A 20,040-nucleotide genomic window follows, 5' to 3' on the forward strand; every position below is an offset into this window, starting at 1 on the left:
TGAAGCTAAAAGAGATGTTTACCAGTTCCTTCTGTTCTTAGTTTAGAGAAGGGTGCAGAAGTGTAACCTCTCTGTGCTGTGTAAATATAACCCAGCTAATTGTGTGTGGAGGGAAGAACAGTTTCACAAAAGGAAAGAAGGAAAATTCATTCATGCTGCTGCCCTTTCTTCTCTTAAGGAATGAAGATGATTGAAGTTGTATGTTCTTGTATTTCTCCTTTTGCCTTGTTGGAAAGAGAGTGTTCTTCCGGCTACAGGGACAAGGCTGAGAACTTTTCTCTCTCCAGCAATATCTGAGGTTCTGAGATAAAGCCTCTCTCTATCTGCTCTATCTTGCCATTGGTTAAGTTAGTTTATCTTAGCAATATCATGCACCTCTGTTTCAAATTAGAATTAGCACCAAAAGCAGTTGGGCAGTTTAGAGTGCTTCCCTTAGGAAATAGGTGTGCATTTCCAATAGCCGCCTTTTGAAATCACTGACCACTCACTGCAAGCTAAATCTGATAGCAAGGTGGTGATTTATTAAATTTATTATGTAAAAATCATGCAAAAATGGTGAATTTATAGAAGAGCCCATAACATTGTCTTTAAACAAACAAATAAACAAACAAAACCCCACATCATGCAGTTTGAATACATTTGTTATTAGACACCAGAGGATTTATATGAGGAACACAAAAGTGAATGCCCTAACTCTTGAAAACCTTTTATTCCATTTTCCCACTTTATCAGGTACCAGGAATTCTACTCAGGTTTTTTAGCAAAGACAGATTAAGCCTTTTTTAAACTGTGGCATTTGTATTTTTTAAATGTACTGTGAGCTCAGTCTGCGCCATTTCATGTCAGGAAGCTTAGCAGTAAAGTCAAGTACATGAAGACATGAAAGCTTAAGGAAACAGACTTTATTTGCTTTGGTACTTACAGATAATTTTATTTTTATTTTATTCCCACAGTGATATCTGAATATGTATTTGTAAAGTTTTTAAAGTACACTCAAAATGAAACAGATATAATACATTTTTTTCCTAGAAGGAACCTCTAATTTTCACATTTCAGCTTGATCTAAGCAAGTTCCAGTTGCTAATAAATATTTTGTTACAGAACAGGGTTTCTAGGTTTTAGGGCTACTGACATGTCAAGCAAAAACAGTAGTAATCTGCTTAAAAGTGAAGCTGGTGATTTCTAATGGGCACTTTTTGACAAAAACTTGAGCTGTTTCTTCATATTCTGATTACACATCCTAAGAAAGCAGTAAAGCAAAACTATGACTTGGTATTTTTAATAGTAAAATTTTACACATTTACATTTAGTGATTTGTATTTCTTGTTTTCATCATAACATCCATAGAAATATATATGAAATGAGCTCCTCAGCAAAATCTGGATGGGAACAGTGTAATATCCTTTGATTACTTCTAGCAGGGACAAAGACTGTTACAGAATTGCAAACATGACAGCATGGCCATTTGAGCCACCCACTTTTTTACAAAAATGGCTTTTTTTTTTTTTTTTTTTTTCAATTGCTAATTTAATTCCAGAATGGTTGAAGCTGAAATGTACTTCTGCAGGCCACATAGTCCGATCCCACTGCTCAGGCAGTGGCAGCTAGAGCAGGTTGCCTAGATTTTCTCCTGATGGCTTTTGAATATTTACAAGTATAGAGACTCCACAGAACGACCTGTGCCAGCTTTCAGTCACCACCCCCCCCAGTAAAAGTTTTGCAATGTTCAGAGGGATCATCCTGTAGTTTAGTTTGTACCTGTTACCTTTGTTCCACTTTGAAAATCTTTCACTTCTTTCTTCATGTTGAACCAACAGCAGTACCCTTCTTGGAAAGAAAACCTGCATACAACTACAGAGAAAACTTATTTGAGGATATATAGTCTCCACTAGAAGAAATAGTTTTTCCTATGATACAAACAAACAAACAAACAAATATATATATAAAAATACAAAAATAATTAAAAAAAAGGATAAGAAAACAACTTGAGCAATGAATCCATTATTGAACTTCTTTTCCACAGGAGAATAGAATTGATACAATTTTCTCAAAACTGTTGGGAGAAAAAGAGATTTAAAAAATTAAACAGACTTTTGCTCAAAATGCATTTTTTTCATTAAAAAAAGCAATAAAAATACATTAAAAGGACATTTAAAAGGACATTCAAGTGCTACTTGAGCTACTTGAAAATCAAGAGCTTCCCTCTTTTTCTTCATTTTGGGCAAGGTTGTTTTCTTGATGAAAAGGCTTACTTATTTTCACCTGTGAGTGAGTGACAGTGGTCCTTCTGGCAAATTCTTACAGGCAGTGGAGTAAGAAATGTGTTAGTACTTTCCCAAATTGGTCAGAGAGGAAAGGAGCACTGGGTAGGGATGAGTGGTAACAAAAAACTTTCATTTGGCCTTGCTGAATATTTGATAATAGTAAAGAGTGTATTTAAACATTCACACTGCAAAATTTTGGTGTGCTTTGTCATTGAGGCAGTAAATTTAACTATGTTGTTTGTACTGAATGCATGTTTTTCTGCTTGGCTTCAACTGAAGAGAGTTTTTTGATATTCTGTCTTACTATGGCATCTCAAGACTGTTTATTTAAATGAATTTGCAAATACTTCATTTAGAAATCTTCTAGGCTTTGGGGCAAATTATATCAGAATGCGTAACTTTGTTCGAGACTTTTTTCCCCAAAAGATGCATAAAATGATCCAGAAAAAAAAAAAAAAAAACAGCAGAAGTCAGCAGTCCCACACAGAAAAACCAAACCACAGAGTGAGTCTAATGTTATGGTTGTTTATTTAAAGGAATCAGAAGTGTTTTATTTACACTAAACTAACTGTTATAGGCCTGTTCCAAGAGCCCAATAGCCTCTTCCTAGATATGTGCATTGTTTCTGTTACCTGGTTTCATAACAATGTAAACACATACTTTCATCCTTTTGCCCTTGACACAGAGTCGTAGTACACAGGAATATTGTTACATGAGATATTTGGATTGTTCTAAGACCACGAGAGAAATAAAAAACTGTTTCATGACGAAAAATGGTGGCTCACATCCTTCAGGTGTGTCAGCAGCACCTCCCAGCTTGGGGTCCCCTGCGAATTTGCTGAAAATGCACTTGATTCCTCTGTCTATGTCACTGATGAAGATATTAAATAACTCTGGTCTCAGTACAGACCCCTGAGGGCACCACATGTCGCTGATGTCCATTGGGACTCTGAGTCCTTGACCATGACCCCCTGGATGTGACAATTCAAATAACTTCTTTTCCATCTTACAGTCCAGTTCTCAAATCCATCTCTCTCCAATTTAGAGAGTAGGATGTTGTGAGGGACCATGTCAAAGGCTTTACAGAAGTCTAGGATATCCACAGTCCTTCCCTTCTCACTGATGCAGTCAGTCCACCACAGAAGGCCACTGGGTTGGTCAGGCAGGATTTGCCCTTGGTGAAGCTGTGCTGGTGTCTCAAAATCACCTCCCTGTCCTCCATGCCTTTGGAGGATCTGCTCCATGATCTTCCCAGGGACAGAAGTAACCCTGACAGGTCAGTGGTTCCCAGGGAACTCCTTTCTACCCTTTTTAAAGATGGGCTCATTTCCCCTTTTCCAGTCACAAAGGACTTCTCACCTGACTGCCATGACTTTTCAAATATCATGGAGAGTGGCTTGATAACTACATCAGCCATTTAGCTGAGGACTCTGGGATGTATCTCATTGGGTCCCAGAGATTTAACTATGTTAGTGTTCCTTAGATGGTCACAAACCTGATCTTCCCTTACAATGGACTTTGTTATCCCAGTCCCCATCCATCTCTCCATGCTCTTGAAAGGTGTGCAAAGAGAGAAATTAAGATTGTGACCAAAATTTGTTGAGTAGCTCAGCTTTCTTTTCATCTATTGTTACCAGTTTGTTTTTAGCATTGTTTATCAGGGGGTGTACACCTTTTTTGACCTTCTTTTTCTGGTTAGATCTTCAGTTCATTTAGAATAGCCTGGGGGTTTTCAGAGCTTCTTCCAGCAGCCTGCAGGTCCAAAAGACATGCCAAGACTATGTGGATCATACCACTGCTAAGCAGAGATCTTGCCTTGCCTCCAAAAAACTCCTGTTTTAAGGGAAGTGGGCAAAGCCCTTCGCTGTGTGCTTGCTGAGTCAGCTCTTTTCCAGTCTTTTTGCATCACTTAGATGATCTCAACTGGCCAGAAAATAATAAAGAATCTGTACTTATTTTTTGATTTTGCTGTTCTGAAATTCATTACAATACTTCAAAGGTTAGTACAAATACACTTAAGTGCTTTTCTCCTTTTGTAGAAAAGTGTAATTTTGCTATTGTTCTCCAGGAACAGCAGAACGACATATATGAAAGTCATGACCAACCATTACGTAAAGCGGACACTCTATATAAGTATTGCCATATAGTAATTTTATCCCTTCAAAATTTTTGAACAGAAATTGTTCCCAAATAACAATGTGAATTAAACTGCAGCCATCTATAGTCGTGTGTTAGGCACTGTGCTAAGAATCAAGTCTTTTATAAACACAGACAGAACACTCGTTAAAAAAAATAGCTGTGCAGTACCAAATGATTATGGTAGAGCTTTTTCTTTCTGCCTTTCTGCTAGCCTTTAATTCTTTGGGGCACTTTTTTTTTTTTTTTTTTTTTTCCTGTACTGATACTGAAAACTACATATATTGTAATTGCTTGTAATCTGTAAGCTGAAAAGAGAGCACTTGCTGTCACTTCCTTTTTTCTAAAAGCATATACAAAATGACTTGCAAATTCTTAAAGCAGCTGGTGCTAAAATGTTCTCTTCCTCATATTAAAGCCTAATGAGACATAAAAAGAACCTTTGACATTTCAAGATGCCTCTCTCATTTACGGAAGGTAATCTGTTTTAGGACTTCATCATCTGGGTGGGGATGCTTGATCACGTGTCTGAAACAACAAAAAAACCCGATTAGTAGATCAGTCCTGGATCTAATTACAGGGTGCTATCTTAGAGGTAACAGAGAAGTCAGAAACAGTATTGTGAGGCTCTCAAAGCTGCACAGCTGATAATTATTCTTTTATTCTTAGCTTAGTGGCACCGGAGTGTTATACTTGAAAAGCTGTTAACCTCAACATTTTCCACCACATTGTATAACAACAAAAGTGTGGGCCAAATTTAGAGCTTTGGTACTGTTCAGAAAAAAGCTTTCCTATGGTTGTTCTGCCCTTCAGAGCTGCAGGTGTGCTTGTTTGATGGGTACTTTGCCATCATTTAGAAAATGTTTTATTTCCATTTAAGATTGGTCTGACAGCTCTAAGTTCTAAGAATTGTCAGGAGGTGCCAAGTCCAGTAAGTCTTAAGCCTACCATCGGCCATCAGAATTTTACTTAGCCTGGGTGGTCAGTCAGGTCCCCACGGCAATCAGACTCTTGGAGTGTGGCAGTCTGAAGTAGGAGATTGTGAGAAGCATCCTGAGGGTGAGGTACCTGTGAGTGATGGATTCTGCTTTCTAATGTGCTTTGAGATGTACTGGGAAGGTGAATAGTAGATAAAGATTCCTGAATGTAAGCTGCCATTGGTAAAGTGTATATTTTTTTGCTAAAGAAATAGCAAACTGAGTGTTTTATTAGTTTTACCTGAATATTGTATCCCTTGAGTTTATTTTGTTGTTTTCATACTTGGAAAAACCTTATCCACATACTCCCTTAAATACTAGAAGGGATGTTAAGAAGGAAGATCTTAAGAAAAACATGGTTCCCAGTATCTGATTTTCAAGAACTGCTGCTGGGTAGGCTTCAGGCTAGCAGTCAAATGACACCACACAAATTTTGTTTTACTGTGTTCAAGAACTAGGGATCTGTGATGTGTGTTGTATTATAGACCATCATGGATTCTCTTTCGATAGCTAAACAGGCTGGAAATCCTGACTTTATTGGCCAGGGAATTCCTTTGGATGAGACAACATTTGATGTAAGTATGCATCTGAATGACAGGTTTTACAATTTAATGGGAATGGGTTTTGTTGAATATTGGTTAATGTGTTTACTGAAGTGGCAAGAACTGCAAAATTTCTATTGAATGGTTCTGCCAACTAATCTCAATTCAAACTTCTTCTTGTGTTACTTTTTTTTCAGATGAAAGTGAACTCTATTCAAAATTGTGGGGTGTTTATGCAATAGCCACAAATATGCAAAGTTTAAAAGTTGTGAGGGAACTTGAAGTTTCCAAGCATGTGCTCAGAAACATAGAAAGATACAGGTCTAGTATCCAGGATGTTGTACAGTAATGCACTGAGCTATTTGGCAGTAGTCCATGCTGGGGTGTTTTATATGAAAATGATTTTTTGTTAATTTCTTTTCCTGATTTTTCAGTTGTCTGATATTTTGAAAATAAGGTTGATTTGATGAGAAACAAGTCAAGGGAGATGTTATAGATGTCCATAACAAGCCCACTGAAGAAACATTCCTCTGCCTTGGTGTAATGTTTGTGTGTTGCTGATGTGTCCATGCCAGCCGTTCCAAAACCTGATGTTTCAAACACACAGCTTGCAAGTCAAGATACCTGGGCTGAAACTCACTCAGCTCTGAGTTCAAGGTGGAGAAGCATTTTTGCCTTCAGATCTAGATTAGAATAAAAAATAGCCAGGCTTGGCAAGTGGGGCTTGCGCTCTGTATATAGGACTGTTTTTCCAAAATTATTTGCATACTGAGAGATTTTCTCTTGTTGGGGAGTCAAAGAAAGGTATGTCTTCCTGTCTGTAACTGAAACTTCTGTGAGACAGTTAGTTCCAATTGAATATTTAGCAATTTTGGTTAAACCATGGTTTCCCATACCATTATTGGGTTCATTTCCCATAATGTGTTCCTATGTCCAGTTCCAAAATTTTTCATTGGTTCTTTTGTGCTTACAGCCAACATGCCATGCTTTGTGCCCATACCTTTGTGCAATACCCTGTGCTCTAGCACACACACACGCCGGCTTTGGGTTAGAGCAAATACAACCGCAGTTATTTGAGCATTCCTCTGACAGCTGGCGCTTCGGCTGGCCAGCGTTATTCGGAGCACTTACACGTGCTCTTACACCTCTCCCCAGGCTTCTGTAAAGGTTAACGCGCTAATTTCTGACAGTGCCGCGGTGGGTAGGTAAGAGAAGGACGGGCATGACGGCCCAGCGGGTCTGCCGGCAGGCTGTGTGTGTGTGTGTGTGTGTGTTTGTGTGTGTGCGTTTGTGTGTGTGTGTGTGTTTGTGTGTGTTTGTGTGTGTGTGCATGTGTGTGCGCGTGTGTGTGCGTGCGTGTGTGCAAGTGTGAGTGTGTGTGTTTGTGTGTATGTGTTTGTGTGTGTGCGTGTGTGTGCATGTGTGAGTGTGTATGTTTCTGTGTGTGCGTGTGTGTTTGTGTGTGCTTGTGTGTGCATGTGTGAGTGTGTGTGTTTCTGTGTGTGCGTGTGTGTTTGTGTGTGCTTGTGTGTGCATGTGTGCATGCGTGTGGGTGTGTGCGTGCATGTGTCTGTGTGTGTGAGTGTGTGTGTTTGTGTGTGTGCATGTGTGTGCGTGTGTGTGCATGTGTGCGTGTGTGCGCGCGTGTGTGTGTGCGTGTGTGTGCATGTGTGTTTGTGTGTGCGCATGTGTGTGTTTGTGTGCGTGTGTGTGTTTGTGTGCGTGTGTATGCGTCTGTGTGTGCATGTGTGTGTTTGTGTATGTGTGCGTGTGTGCACGCGTGCGTATATGTGTGCGCGTGTGTGTGCATGTGCGTGTGTGCATGTGTGTCTCTGTGTCTCTGTGTGTGCATGTGTGTCTGTGTGTGTCTGTGTGTCTCTGTGTGTGTGTGTGTGTGTGTGTATGTGTATGTCTGTGTGTCTGTGCGTGTGTGTGTGAGTGTGAGTGCCCCCACAGCCGCGTCCCCGCTCCGTCCCAGCCCCGCCGCGGTGCCGGGCGCGGTGCGGAGCCGGACGCCTCCTTCGAGGGGCGGCGCTGCGGGCGGCAGCGGTCCCGGGGCGGGCGGCGAGCCGAGGCGAGGGGCGAGCCCGGCGGCACCCAAGTTACCTGCCCTCGGAGCGCGTCCCGGCGGCGGGACAGAGCCGCCGGCCGCGCCGGCAGGATGAGGGAGCAGCGCCCGCGTCCGGGCGCCGGGCGGCGGAGGATGGGAGCGCTGGCGCTCCCCGTGAGCCCCGTGAAACTCTTGCGAACTGAGCGCGCCTTTCCCTGTCTTTTCGCAGAGGAGGCCTACCAAAAACTGGCTAGCGAGACCATGGAGGAGCTGGACTGGTGCCTGGACCAGCTGGAGACCCTGCAGACCAGGCACTCCGTCAGCGAAATGGCCTCGAACAAGGTAGGATTCCGCGGGCCGGGCCCCGCCGCCCCGCTCCCCGCTGCGGGGGGCTGTGAGGGGTCAGGGGCGGCCGGAGGGGCCGGGGCGCTGGAGCTGCCCCGGGAGGAGAAGCTTGACGTGGGCAAGCAGTGCCCAAAAGTGGCTCTGGGAGCGGCAGCGGCGTCTGTTGTGGTTTTATGCACCGTTCTTTTAAATTTCAGCGCAAGTTGTGAAAGCGATGCAGGTCTTCTAAGGCTACACTGTCTTACTGCGCGTGTCAGTTTAAAAACAAAAAGAGATTGCTCAGGGCTGCTCGCAATAATCTCTTCAGTTGCTCCTTCTTTTCACAGAACCCCGTGCAGAATTACGGATCTTTCCTAGAAACTGTATAGAAAGTAGCATGAAAGGTAATAAAGATAGTTCTTGAGCCCAGAGGATCTGTATGGTGGATTCTATTTGTAAACAATGATGATGACAGCTCTCATAATGCTATTTGTTATGAAAGAACACGCTCTCAACCAAAGTGCCATCACAATACACACCTACATCCAGAGGCGTGCTTCTGCAACAGAGTGCGCACCTCCCTCACATCCTGGAAGCTGAGGATTTGCATTATCTGGGAACTCTGTGCCGGGATCTGCTATGGTCTGTATGTGCTTTGGTTTTGCAATTTGAAATTGGATTTTCACATCCTTCATTCATAAGTAAACTTTTTTTCCCCTGATTTTGATTTGCAAAGAATATGCAGGCACATTTATGGAGTTAGCGTTTTTAAGGTGAATTAATAAAAGTGCTGTGTTACTTCGAAGATTATTTTTATCTTTTTCATCAACTGAGTACTTGAACAGCAACATGTACAATTAGAAATGAAAAGAAAGCTTTAATTAAACAGGCTAGTTTGTCTGCAAAACCAGCTGATGATATTTTAACATCTTTTAACCATTTCATTTGTGATTAATACTTTAACTTGGAAAATAGTTGTTTTGACTCAGTTTGTGCCTTCTTAATACTTTACTGTCTTGCTTTGACTGCTTTTACCAGGTATCTGCTATTTACTATTGACTGTTTTTAAGTTCTTATTGAAGCGTGCCTTCATGTCAGATATTGAGTATTCTTGCACTTGTGCACTTTAATCCCACAGTGTAATAGTCCCTGTGCTTTTCTTGGCTTTGGAGACTGAGCACCAGTTTGATCTCTATTTTAAGAGTTACCTGCCTGGTATTACGCTAGTCTCAGAACTGCGTTTTTCAGTTTTTATTGCACCTGAAAGGTCTTGTTACTCACTACCTATTGTGTATGAATCCTGAGTTACAAAGTCAAGAGTTTCCAAGGCTGTTTCAGCACTATATGAATCTGAGACTTTGTTTCCAATGGCAGTGAGATCAGACCGACACTTGTAACCTGCTCTTTCCTTGCTAACAAGTTTGAACACCTGTCGGTTACCTGACTTGTGATGTCTGTATAACCATTCTTTCACAAAATGCTGTATTTTCTTCAAGTATTTATTTCTTGACTCTCTATAATGGATATGCAGTGAGGGTGTGCAGATGAACAGTGAGGGTAAGCTGTTTCTAGAATGAGGTAAAATTAATTGCAAATCATGGGGTTTTTAAATTTTGCCAAGTGTTTTTAGATTTTTACAAAAAGCGAACATTTGAAAATAAAATTTGACAACTTTTTTGCATCTATAAGTAGATTCAAAGGTGCTACTGAGTTTGCTACTATGTTTTGTTTGTATTTATTTGAATAAGTATGTATTTTCACTCTCTTTTTGGAAATCTAACTCCTTGTAGACAAATTTGTGTCATCTTTCACTGCTCGTTTGGGAGGTTTTTGCTTTGGTTAATAAGATATTTTTAAAAATCCAAACAAACAAAAAGAACAACAAAGCTTCATCTGTGCCACTAACCAGCATGTGAAAAATCTTGAATACAAACCAGCAAGCCCATACAATAATGTGAGAAAAAATTATGCTGAGGGGCTTTCATTTCAGGGGTGCAGCAGATTGTTCTAAAACATGATTTCAATTCTGATTACTGAAACACAGCCAGCACTTAAACATTACCTCCTATTTTAATATAACTGCAAACTTTGACCTCTCAGTGAGGCATACAGGTAAATTAAACTACTTTGGCTTATTGAGAAACTGAAGCAGAAAAGCTTTGCTCAAGGCTGAGAGCACAGACTTCAGTACAGAAGTGAACATGCACGAGTATTCTGTTCTCTATCTGAAGAATAGGTCCTGTAAAAGCAGATGAGAAAGTCAGGAAAAGGAATGTTGATGGTGTGGAAGAGCATAATTTGTCACTGTGTTTATCTCTTTCCTTTTGTCTGGGTTTCTTAAAGAACCAACCCACAAGACTGACAGATTGTTGGTGAGGGTTTTTTTATTATTGTTTGTTTGTTTGTTTGTTTGTTTTGTGGTGTTTTGTTTGTTTTGTTTGGTTTTTTGTTTTGTTTTGGTTTTTTATTATTGTTAATTTTTTTTAATTTTCTTTTTATTCCTCCCCCCACCCACCCCCCCACCCCGCGGGCCCCCGAACTTTCAGCTACTTCCCTTACTTTTTTGTCTCTTTATTTTGTAAGCAATAGCATTTTCACCAGTATTAGTTTTCCTTATTTATGTAAACACACGCAAGACATAAGGGGTGGTATAAGAATTGAACTCTGCACTAGGTAAGAACTTTTGCCCATTGTGGAAAGGCTGGCATAGTAGAGGTAAAAAAAAAAAACACAAAACAAAACAAAACAAAAAAAACCCACAAAAAAAAAAAAAACCACCACACACACAAAACAAAAACAAAACAAAACAAAACAAAACAAAAAAAAACCCAGGGTGGGAACAGTATTTCATGCCCTGAATGCTTGGAGTAATCCAGGTAGTGAGTCTTATCACCAGACTTTCTCTGTGCTGTGAGTTGACAGTCTGAAGTGTTTGCTTCATCTGTTTGGAATCCTCTTACTGTTTTAATGCTTGTGTAGGACTAGCATTAGCGTTTCCCAATCCAGGGATGTTTATTTTGTTTAGATGTCCCTCATGCTCAATTGGCAGTAGTCTATGGCATGCCAGCTCATGGCTTTGGATGACAGAAAGTGGAATAATGCAGATATATTAGAAGATCTTTCTTATCTCTGCTTAAAATTGATTAAAGCAGTAGTGACAGAGTGCTATCCACAACCTCTGGATGTGCCCTAGCATGCTGTGGGACTAATTGTTATCCAATTAGTCCAATTGGTGTATACTTAAATTGCTAGCTTCTGAAATTGGGTGCTGGCAAGAGAAACACAGCTTTCTAAAAGTGCAGGAAGTTTGTCATCTTCATTCTCCTCTAGAAACCCTTTAAAGTTTTGAGAGGCTTCAAAGCAAACATATAAGAAGCACCTTAAATTTGGAAAATTAATTAAAATGTTAACTATCTTTTTTGGAAAACTGTTTCTTGTTTTCTGTATCATGAACTGTAAATATTGCCTTATGTCAGTGGACTGTACTATTACTGTGTTTTTCTGAGTAATGCTTTCTTGAGCAGATAAAAAATAATTTTAGGAAATAGTTCACAAATCTGGTAATTAAAGATAGGATCCCATGGCATAATTAGATGTCACTATTTAGCTGTTCAGATTTCAACAGATCCTAACCCATATCAATTTTTGCTAAACTGAATTGTGAGTAATATCTCCTGAAAAGTATGGGGGTTAAGAGGCTACTAGCTTGTTGATTGTGATTTCTAACTTTAGATACAGCTGCACTTTGATACACACACACACACAAGCAAATGATATTTTAAAATTTTCAAGTTGCAGAGTGATGATTTTCTTCTTTTTTTTTTTTCTTTGTAATATTTTTCTTTTTCTTTTAATGAGTAGCACCATGCGTTTTAGTAGTTGTTGTTGGGGGGGGGTGGTGGTTACTTTTTGTTGTTGTTTTGTTTTGTGGTTTTCCTGCAAAATAAGGTTAAAGCAAAATTTAATAGATTTTAAATTCTCTGAGAGAAGAACTGTCTTCTTTCAGTATGCAGTTTATCACTACCTGGTTTATGGATCTGAGAGTTATTCTGTGATAGACAATACACAAATTAAAAATTCCAGTAATAAAGATGCAGCAGCTGCTCTCTGTTAGATAGTATTGTTTGTAGATTAGTCAAACATAGAGTATGTATAATGAAACTTATTTGCAAAAGTGTATTTTCACTTCTGTAATCATGACTTTGCAAGCATCTCTTGTTTGGTGCTCTTATGTGTCTACGTATCTGAACTTAGGTGTGGGAACTTAGATGTGGAAAACTTTCAAATTGAGTCATTTTTGTTTCAGCTTTAGTGCTCCTGCACAGATGTTTTTTGCAGGATTTGCCAATATTTGGTAAAGAGCAAGAGTTTAGAAGTTGTCATTTATAGAGTACTTCTTTCCCACAACAAATGCAGGTGAATACCCCTCTCCAGGGATCGCTTTTAAATGTCAGAGCTGAGAAAATTTTTTGATTTCATTTAGTCAGACCATGTTAAACACAAATCCATTTTTTAAGTAGAGATGTTTTTATAATTGTCTAGCTTATATATGAGTTTGTGCAAATGCTTACAGAGTAGAGTAGAAGTCTATTTACAGACAGTCACTAGGGCTAGTTACTGCTTCAATTTCTTTTAATATTTTTTGATGATTTTAAAATACACAAAGCATCAATTTTATCAAATAACTAAAGTCCAAAGAGTAACCTAATGTAAGATAGGGCTAATATTTATAGTCCTGTACTTGTCACCCACCTTGCACATTCAAACAATTATCTTATTTTTTAAAATGAAGTACTTTTTAAATGCTATATTTAAAAAAGTGTAAATATTTAATGTAAACCAAAATGATACTTGAAGACAACTTTAAATCTGTTCAGCTACTTTTTTTCCCCCCAACATTTCCTCCTCTGCTAATTTGAGCTTGTTTATAATCAATTTTCTTGCTCCTAAAAAGTATTTTTCCTTTCATCTTTTCAGCACCAAAAAGCTCACACAGGTAATGGGGACCTGACTAACATAATATCTGGGGAAAGAGTGAGGCTAAACTTATTACTTAGGTCAAATAATGGACCGTAATGTAAACCTAAAATAAACAAAACCTAAATAAACAAACCTAAAATAATGTAAACCTAAAATGCTTTGAACAGAAGTGCTGTGTTACCTTCACTGTGCTCTCCCAGGAAAGCCCCACTGCCAGCATTCCAGCGTGACCCTCGCTGGGGTGAAAAGAGCAGGGCCTGAGCCCCTTGGCAGCTCTTCACAAAACCCCCACGGAATGGAGAAGCATTACTGTGTTACCCAAGGCCAGCAGTAGCTCTCTGAGTTTACCCAGGCCCAGAACAAATGCAGCCGACGACAGACTGACTTCTGATTTAGTCAATCCATCTGTTTTATCTTTGTCTTCTACTGTGGAAAAATCTTAACTGCTGTGGTGGCCAGTACTTTTTATATTGTCCTAGATAGGCTGTGTCTAGAACTAATCAACGTGAGTCAGTCTTTTGTTAACAGGCTAGATTTTAGCACTGTCTTTTTTGTGTTCTTGGTTCCAGCTTTGGGGTCAGGTTCATGGCACAGTAAGGAGCTTGTCTTCAGAAATTACCTTTTGTATATAAAAGCATAATATTTTGCATTGCAAAACACAATGTATTGCATTGTGTTAATTGTGGAAGCTCAGCCAGAGTAAAATTGTCTCCTCTGTCTCAGCGACCGGTTAGATCGACCTGTTTCCAGTTAAGGGACAAGATAATACGTCATATCCACTTAGGATTTAAACATCAGTCATTCACTTGGGTTAGATACTGCACATCAAATATAAGTACTGGAAATATAGGAGTAAAAAGAACTTTGTTGTCTTCATGAGTAAATGCAGGGTTTGTTATGTAACAGTACTCTTATACAATGTCTGACAATGTTATTACATTTCAATGGCTGACATGATAGTTTAATTGTGTCTTAAATTCTCAAATCTCTAAGAAAATCTGAGGTTTGGTTAGCTCTTTAGAGTGCTGCTTGTGATAAGGGGCAGCTCTTGGCAAGAAACTGCTTGTTCAGTGCAGTGTCAGAAAACTCTGTATTCATTAAAGATTTCAGTTCGTACAGCGACAAAGTACATTAATAAGTGGAAAGCCTGAATTTTAATTAATGCATGCTTGTGTGGCTTCCCCAATTTCATTGTACTTTATAGCAAAAGAAAAGGGCAAGAGTATTGTGGAGGTAAGGAAGGACTAGTTTTCCAGGAAGACTGCTCATTTTCCATTTGCTGAAGTCAGCCTGAAAGGATTTTATGGCCTGGGCTTGACTGTAGTTCCCTGTACACAACTTCACTTGCTCTCAGGTAAGACTCCTCAGACTTCTGGAGAGCAGCAGACTTGCCCTCGGGTAACTGCATTGTTGAGTGAGGTGAACATAGGTGCATATGTGAAAAAATAAAAGGAGATAGCACTTTCCATGCTGTATTGTGCAAGGATGTGCTGCAGCAAGATAAAGGGTAAAGCTTGCTTTCCTGCAGATGGTTTGCACCAGCCCCACCTTATCATTTATCTTATCTGAAACAAGTGGATGGAGTAGTGGTGCCACTTCAGCTGTGGATGAATCTCTTCTGTACAAATCCTGCTGTTTACATAGGGGTTGTGGGGTTGCTGCCTAATGAGAAAAATCATGAAACATAGTTTTTCTGCTAGGATAGTCATGTAAATGTGGTGAGCAACCACATCAAACATCTTAAATCAAAACATCTTAATTCTGTGGTGGGGTCAGCCCCTTCCACTTTTTCTGGGACTCTTCTCCAACAGAATTATCCTGCACAGGCTATCCAGTTCTGCGCCGGTGGAAAGGAGCCTAGAGTTCATAGACAATACAGTTGATAGAAAGAACACTGGTATTTCAAGGCTCAAAAAAAAGGTAGGAACTTTTAATCTCACAGATTCAGTTTGCATGTTAAACTTTAGAGGCAAAATATGTTTCTGCCTCTCTTATTTACTGCTTTTTGAAAGGTCATGGATGTAAGAGGTGTGTAAAAGAGTCATTATGCCTCACCGAGGGTTGCTATTATTTAACACTTTTCAGCGTTTTAGCTGCTTTTAAGATTGAAGAGCTTCTCAGACCCTAGTAACTAGATATTTTTTTCCAAAAATATGAGCAAATGGTCCATGCCAATATACAAGCAGACCTTTTTTGTAGCCTCTTTAATTATAGGAAATGCCGCAGTATGAAAGATTCTTTCTTTTAGCAAAATGGGACAGAAAAACACAGACAAAATATTAAAGAATAAATAATGAGGGTTTAATGTGGGAAAACAACATTATTTTCAGCCACCATAATAACAGATTTTAAATTCTTCTGGGAACTGAATTATTTAGTTAATGTGTAGACATCTTTGTGCCTTTTTTTGACATTTACAAATTTATTTTTTTTTTTCCGAAACTCTTGGAAAAGTTCTTCATGGATATGAGTAGTAATACCACCTTCTTAGTAATAAGGTGGTATTCATTGCAACTGAAAGGTATCTAAATATTTGTGGCTCCTTGTATTTAGAGCCAAGAATCATTGTATTCCTGGTAGGCTGTTGCTTTAGTCAATGTTAGACTGCAGCATATGAAGAATTTAAGAAAGAAGTGGCCTTTTTTTTTTTTTTTTTTTTTTTTTTTTTTTTTTTTAATCAATTTTGTGTTTCCAATAGGAGGCAGCTTCAACTATTTTATGAAGATTTGGTACAACAAATATGGTATTTGCTGAAATGTCACTTCAGACTTTGTCTTATGAAGACACTGTAGCAAGAAACTCTCCTGTTTCAGTTGCATTAGTAGGGGTTTTGGCATCACCTGCTAAGACTTTACATGTTTAGGAGACTCATCACAGGATTAAATATATCATAGATAGATATTTTCTGGTCTGTGATTTTTATTTTTAATTTGTTTGTTTTATTGTGTGGGGTTGTTTGTTGTGTGTGTGGGGGGGTTGTTTGGTTTTTTTGTTTGTTTGTTTTTGGGGTTTTTTGTGTGTGTTTTGTGTTTTGTTTTGTTTTTGTTTTGTTTTGTTTTTTAATAAAGCTTATCTCAGTAGAAATTGGTCCCAGTTCTGGTTAACTCACAACCAGTCCCCGTGTGAGCTATAAAACTGAATCTAGGCAAGCTAAGGCATGATGAAAAGTGTTGCTACTCACCCTGCCTTGAAACCCTGTGAGCAGGGCAGTGGCCAGCACCTGCCTCTTGATCTTGTTCACCTCTGAGCAGGTCAGAGGTGAACCTGCCCTGTGACTGCCCTGCTATGTGCCTGGTGGGCACAGTGTGCTGCCTGGGGGGACTGCTGGATCTACAGCCAAGGGAGACGCTGCTGTGCTAGGACAAGTTCAGGTTGCTCTCTCTGCCTGCCTGCTCCAGGTGCTGAAAAGGAGCTGCACAGACAAGAGCACCATCTCCAATCACCAGCAATGGAGCAACATTGAATCAAGCTGATGTGTTAGGCCTGTTTCCAAGATTCTCTAGAAACAGAATTTAAACAGCTTGCTGCTTTTATTCAGTTGTAGTCCACTAATATACGGCCAGCTGATGAAAATGAGCTGGTTGAATACTTGCATAAGATCCCGCAGCAAGACAATAGCATCAACTAAACCTTCCACTCAGATACTCAGAATTGCAGCAAGAAAGGCTGCTGGTTTATGCAAAATGAAGTCAATGTTAATTTTATTCTAGAATAAACAGCCAAGCCTTACAGGAAATAAAGATGGTTAACTGCAACCTCCTAACCATTCCACTACATCAGTCGTATTCCCCAGATATGTAGGTCCAGGAGTATTTTTTGATGCAGGTAAATATGTGTGGTTTTTAATCGAATTTATTTACATGATTTTGAGGACCTCTAAAAGCAGACATTAATGTATTTAAACCAAGATATCTGATTTGTGTTCAAGTTTGACTGTACAGCCTTAATGCAGTAGTTTTACCCAAGATTACAGATAACCTCAGACTGCCAGCTGAGATATTAATACTTTCATAAAAATTATTTTTGTGATCCAGAATTAGCAGTTACAACAAAGATGTCTTATTCTAATGACTGAGAGTAAAATGAATAGCAATAATGATTCTTTAATTACCATAAATCAAAGTCTAAGAGGACTCCAGACTGGGTAGGTGGAATTTTATAATAAAATATGTTTCTCTTGCTCTGTAGTGGTACCCATCAGAACACCTGCACCAACTGGTACTTAAAAAGCTATTTCAGTTGCAGGGACTAGATATGAAGGTGTCAGATATTTTTTCCTACTTTTTCCTTATGTAGTGGTTTATATTGAGCATTGTAAAATATAAACAGAAGAATTATTTTATACAGACACAATTTTCATTATATATTGCCCCCTCCCCCCCCCCCCCTTTGGTGCTTCAAAGGGTCATTGAAATGAAGTGCAATTTTTAATAAGCGAGGATGTGAGTCATGTGCACTTGCTGACACAAGGAAGAGTTGATTATTTTCAGAGCTGATCTCTGAACAACAAAGGAAGGATAAATGTCCTAGGTTTCATTTATCTGTTGTTCTTCAGCAGTATTTCTACAAACTTCATCCCTGGGACACTGAAAAAGTAGTGCAACTTCAATAAGTAGAAGGCACAGTAGAGCTTAGTGAAGAAAAAAAAGAAAGAGTAGGATAGTGCTCTTTCACTGATGGAGTAAAAAAGGAAACGACCTCTGAAATAGAAACTAATAAAAAGCAGAGATGCTGTGGACCTGAGCATCTTCAAGTATGTTTTAATGAAAAATTGCCAAGACAGACTAGAAAACAGACTTTTTTACGCATATAATAGTGTTTTGAGTAGTTGATGTGTTTGCCAAACTTTATTGGCACTGTGATAAGCAATGACAAATACAAGGAACATTTGAATTTGTATTTTTAAAGAGTTGATAACTTAAAAAAAAAATTAAAATTGGTCTGTGCTGCAGGTGTGCTACTGCTGATTTTACAGGTGGTTGGTGTTGTTGAGTGTGTCAGCAGCAGTGTGATTCTTGGCTATTGTTTGTAAGCTTTGTGGCCACAATAATGACATTGGTGACTTTGTTACCTCCTGTACAGTGGGGACACCCTGATATGTTAAAAATGATGCATGGGTAACATGAGAGTCTACAACACTGGTTTTGGCCGTGCTTTCCCTATGCACAAAGGGACCTCCTCTAAAAGTACACATGGAACAAGGTTTTCAGTTTGGGAGTTGAAATGAATGAAACACGCTATAAAATAATTGTATTTGAAGTCTAATTATGAGCATGTTTGTAAGGATGTTTCTTTACTGAGCTCTTGTTATTTGAATTAAACTGCTCACCTTTTTGAGGTTTGATAGCAGCATCTCAGAACCAGGCGGACACACAGGTACTTGAGACCTTGCAAAAAGCAGTGTTTATTCTGCTTTCTAAACCTGTAGTTATCTGGGATTCTTCCTTCTTAGGAAGGAAGAATCCTTCCTTCTTAGCCTTAGCTCACCCCCCTTCAGCTTCTGTTGCCACAGAGAACTAGAGCCTAAAAATTTGCCTGCAGCCTAAACCGGATGTGTTTTTTGGATGAGATGTAGCGTGTGTCGAAGCAGATCTTGTGTTTGGTGTTGCAGGGAGAATGCTCGGACTCCTCTGCCTTTCTGCCCTCTGCTGCTTGCTGATCCCCTGGGCAGAGGGTGCCGGCTCCTGCTACTGCTGCTGCTGTGAATGTTCTCCCTGCTGATCCAGGCACCACGATAGGAACCCTCTGGGCCTGTCCTAAATAAACAGGTCCGGGGGAAAAAGTGCAAGCCTGACCTATGCCATGGCCAAAGCAACAAGCAGAGATGAGGGTGGCATTTTGTAGTAAATGTAGGCTATTTTGTCTCAACAAGAAGCCAGAAAGTATCCTTGGTGCTTTTACAATGCTATTATCCTGTGCGTGGGTGTCAGAGTTTTTCTGTTACACGCTGCTTGCAAGAAAATGGCTTTAAAAACGAAAAATTAAATTAAATCTGTAAGAGTGCCTTTAAATTAAATATCTTTTGCTCACAATGGAAGTTTTAGATGGAAAAATTATAAGCATGCTTAGTCCTGGAAGTGTTGATGTGATGAATTTTTTGACAAACCACTGAATATCTGTTTGGCTACATAAACCTTAAAACCCAACACCCAACAGATTTCTCAGTAAAATGATTGTATTTTTCCTTTATGCTGAAGCATGACCAAAGTTTTACGTGCCTGAATATTGGACCCAGGAAAGATTGCATTTCAAAATTTGGTACTATTTATTCCCACCTTTCTTATCAGTAAAAACTGATGTGAGTTTTCTAACTGGGATGGATTTTCTGCTGCTCTTTCTAGTTTTTACTGAAAAGATTTCAGGGTGAAGAAATTTTTGATATGTAGTCAGAGCTTTGCATTTCCAGCATAGCTTTCAGTACATAGATCCATTTTAAGAATGCAACAGCTGAATTTTAAATGCAAGATGAAAAAGTGCTCTAAAATATTGTGCAAAAACAATATTTGGCATTTGAAGGCTAAAAGAATTCTTTTTTTGTGGTTGGGAATATACATCTCAAATTTGATCTTTTTTTTCCCAGGCCTGCGAAAGATAAATAGGTTATAGGAGTGATAATACAAAATAAAATTGTGCTGTTGGGATAAAATAAATCTGCAGGGAAAAAAAGTTTGATAACTATATTGTGGTGTTTTGCCTTTTCAGCTAGATACTGTTCCTGTGCTCCTGTGTCTTTTAGATTGTATAGTGTGATACAAATAAAAGCATGC

General features: G+C 39.2%; 1 protein-coding gene across 7 annotated transcripts in view; it reads left to right on the top strand.

The window, feature by feature from the left end:
- The window catches only part of PDE4D (phosphodiesterase 4D), a 313,664-nt gene that overhangs the window by 261,087 nt on the left and 32,537 nt on the right, over window positions 1-20,040 (top strand). For all 7 annotated transcript variants that reach the window (XM_040089575.2, XM_040089578.2, XM_040089579.2 and 4 more), the window contains one exon: window positions 8,199-8,311. In XM_040089575.2, coding sequence (XP_039945509.1) covers window positions 8,199-8,311 — 113 coding nt within the window. The remainder of the gene's footprint in view (window positions 1-8,198; window positions 8,312-20,040) is intronic.

The sequence above is a fragment of the Hirundo rustica genome, chromosome Z (assembly GCF_015227805.2).
Source record: "Hirundo rustica isolate bHirRus1 chromosome Z, bHirRus1.pri.v3, whole genome shotgun sequence".
NCBI classification, from domain to species: domain Eukaryota; kingdom Metazoa; phylum Chordata; class Aves; order Passeriformes; family Hirundinidae; genus Hirundo; species Hirundo rustica.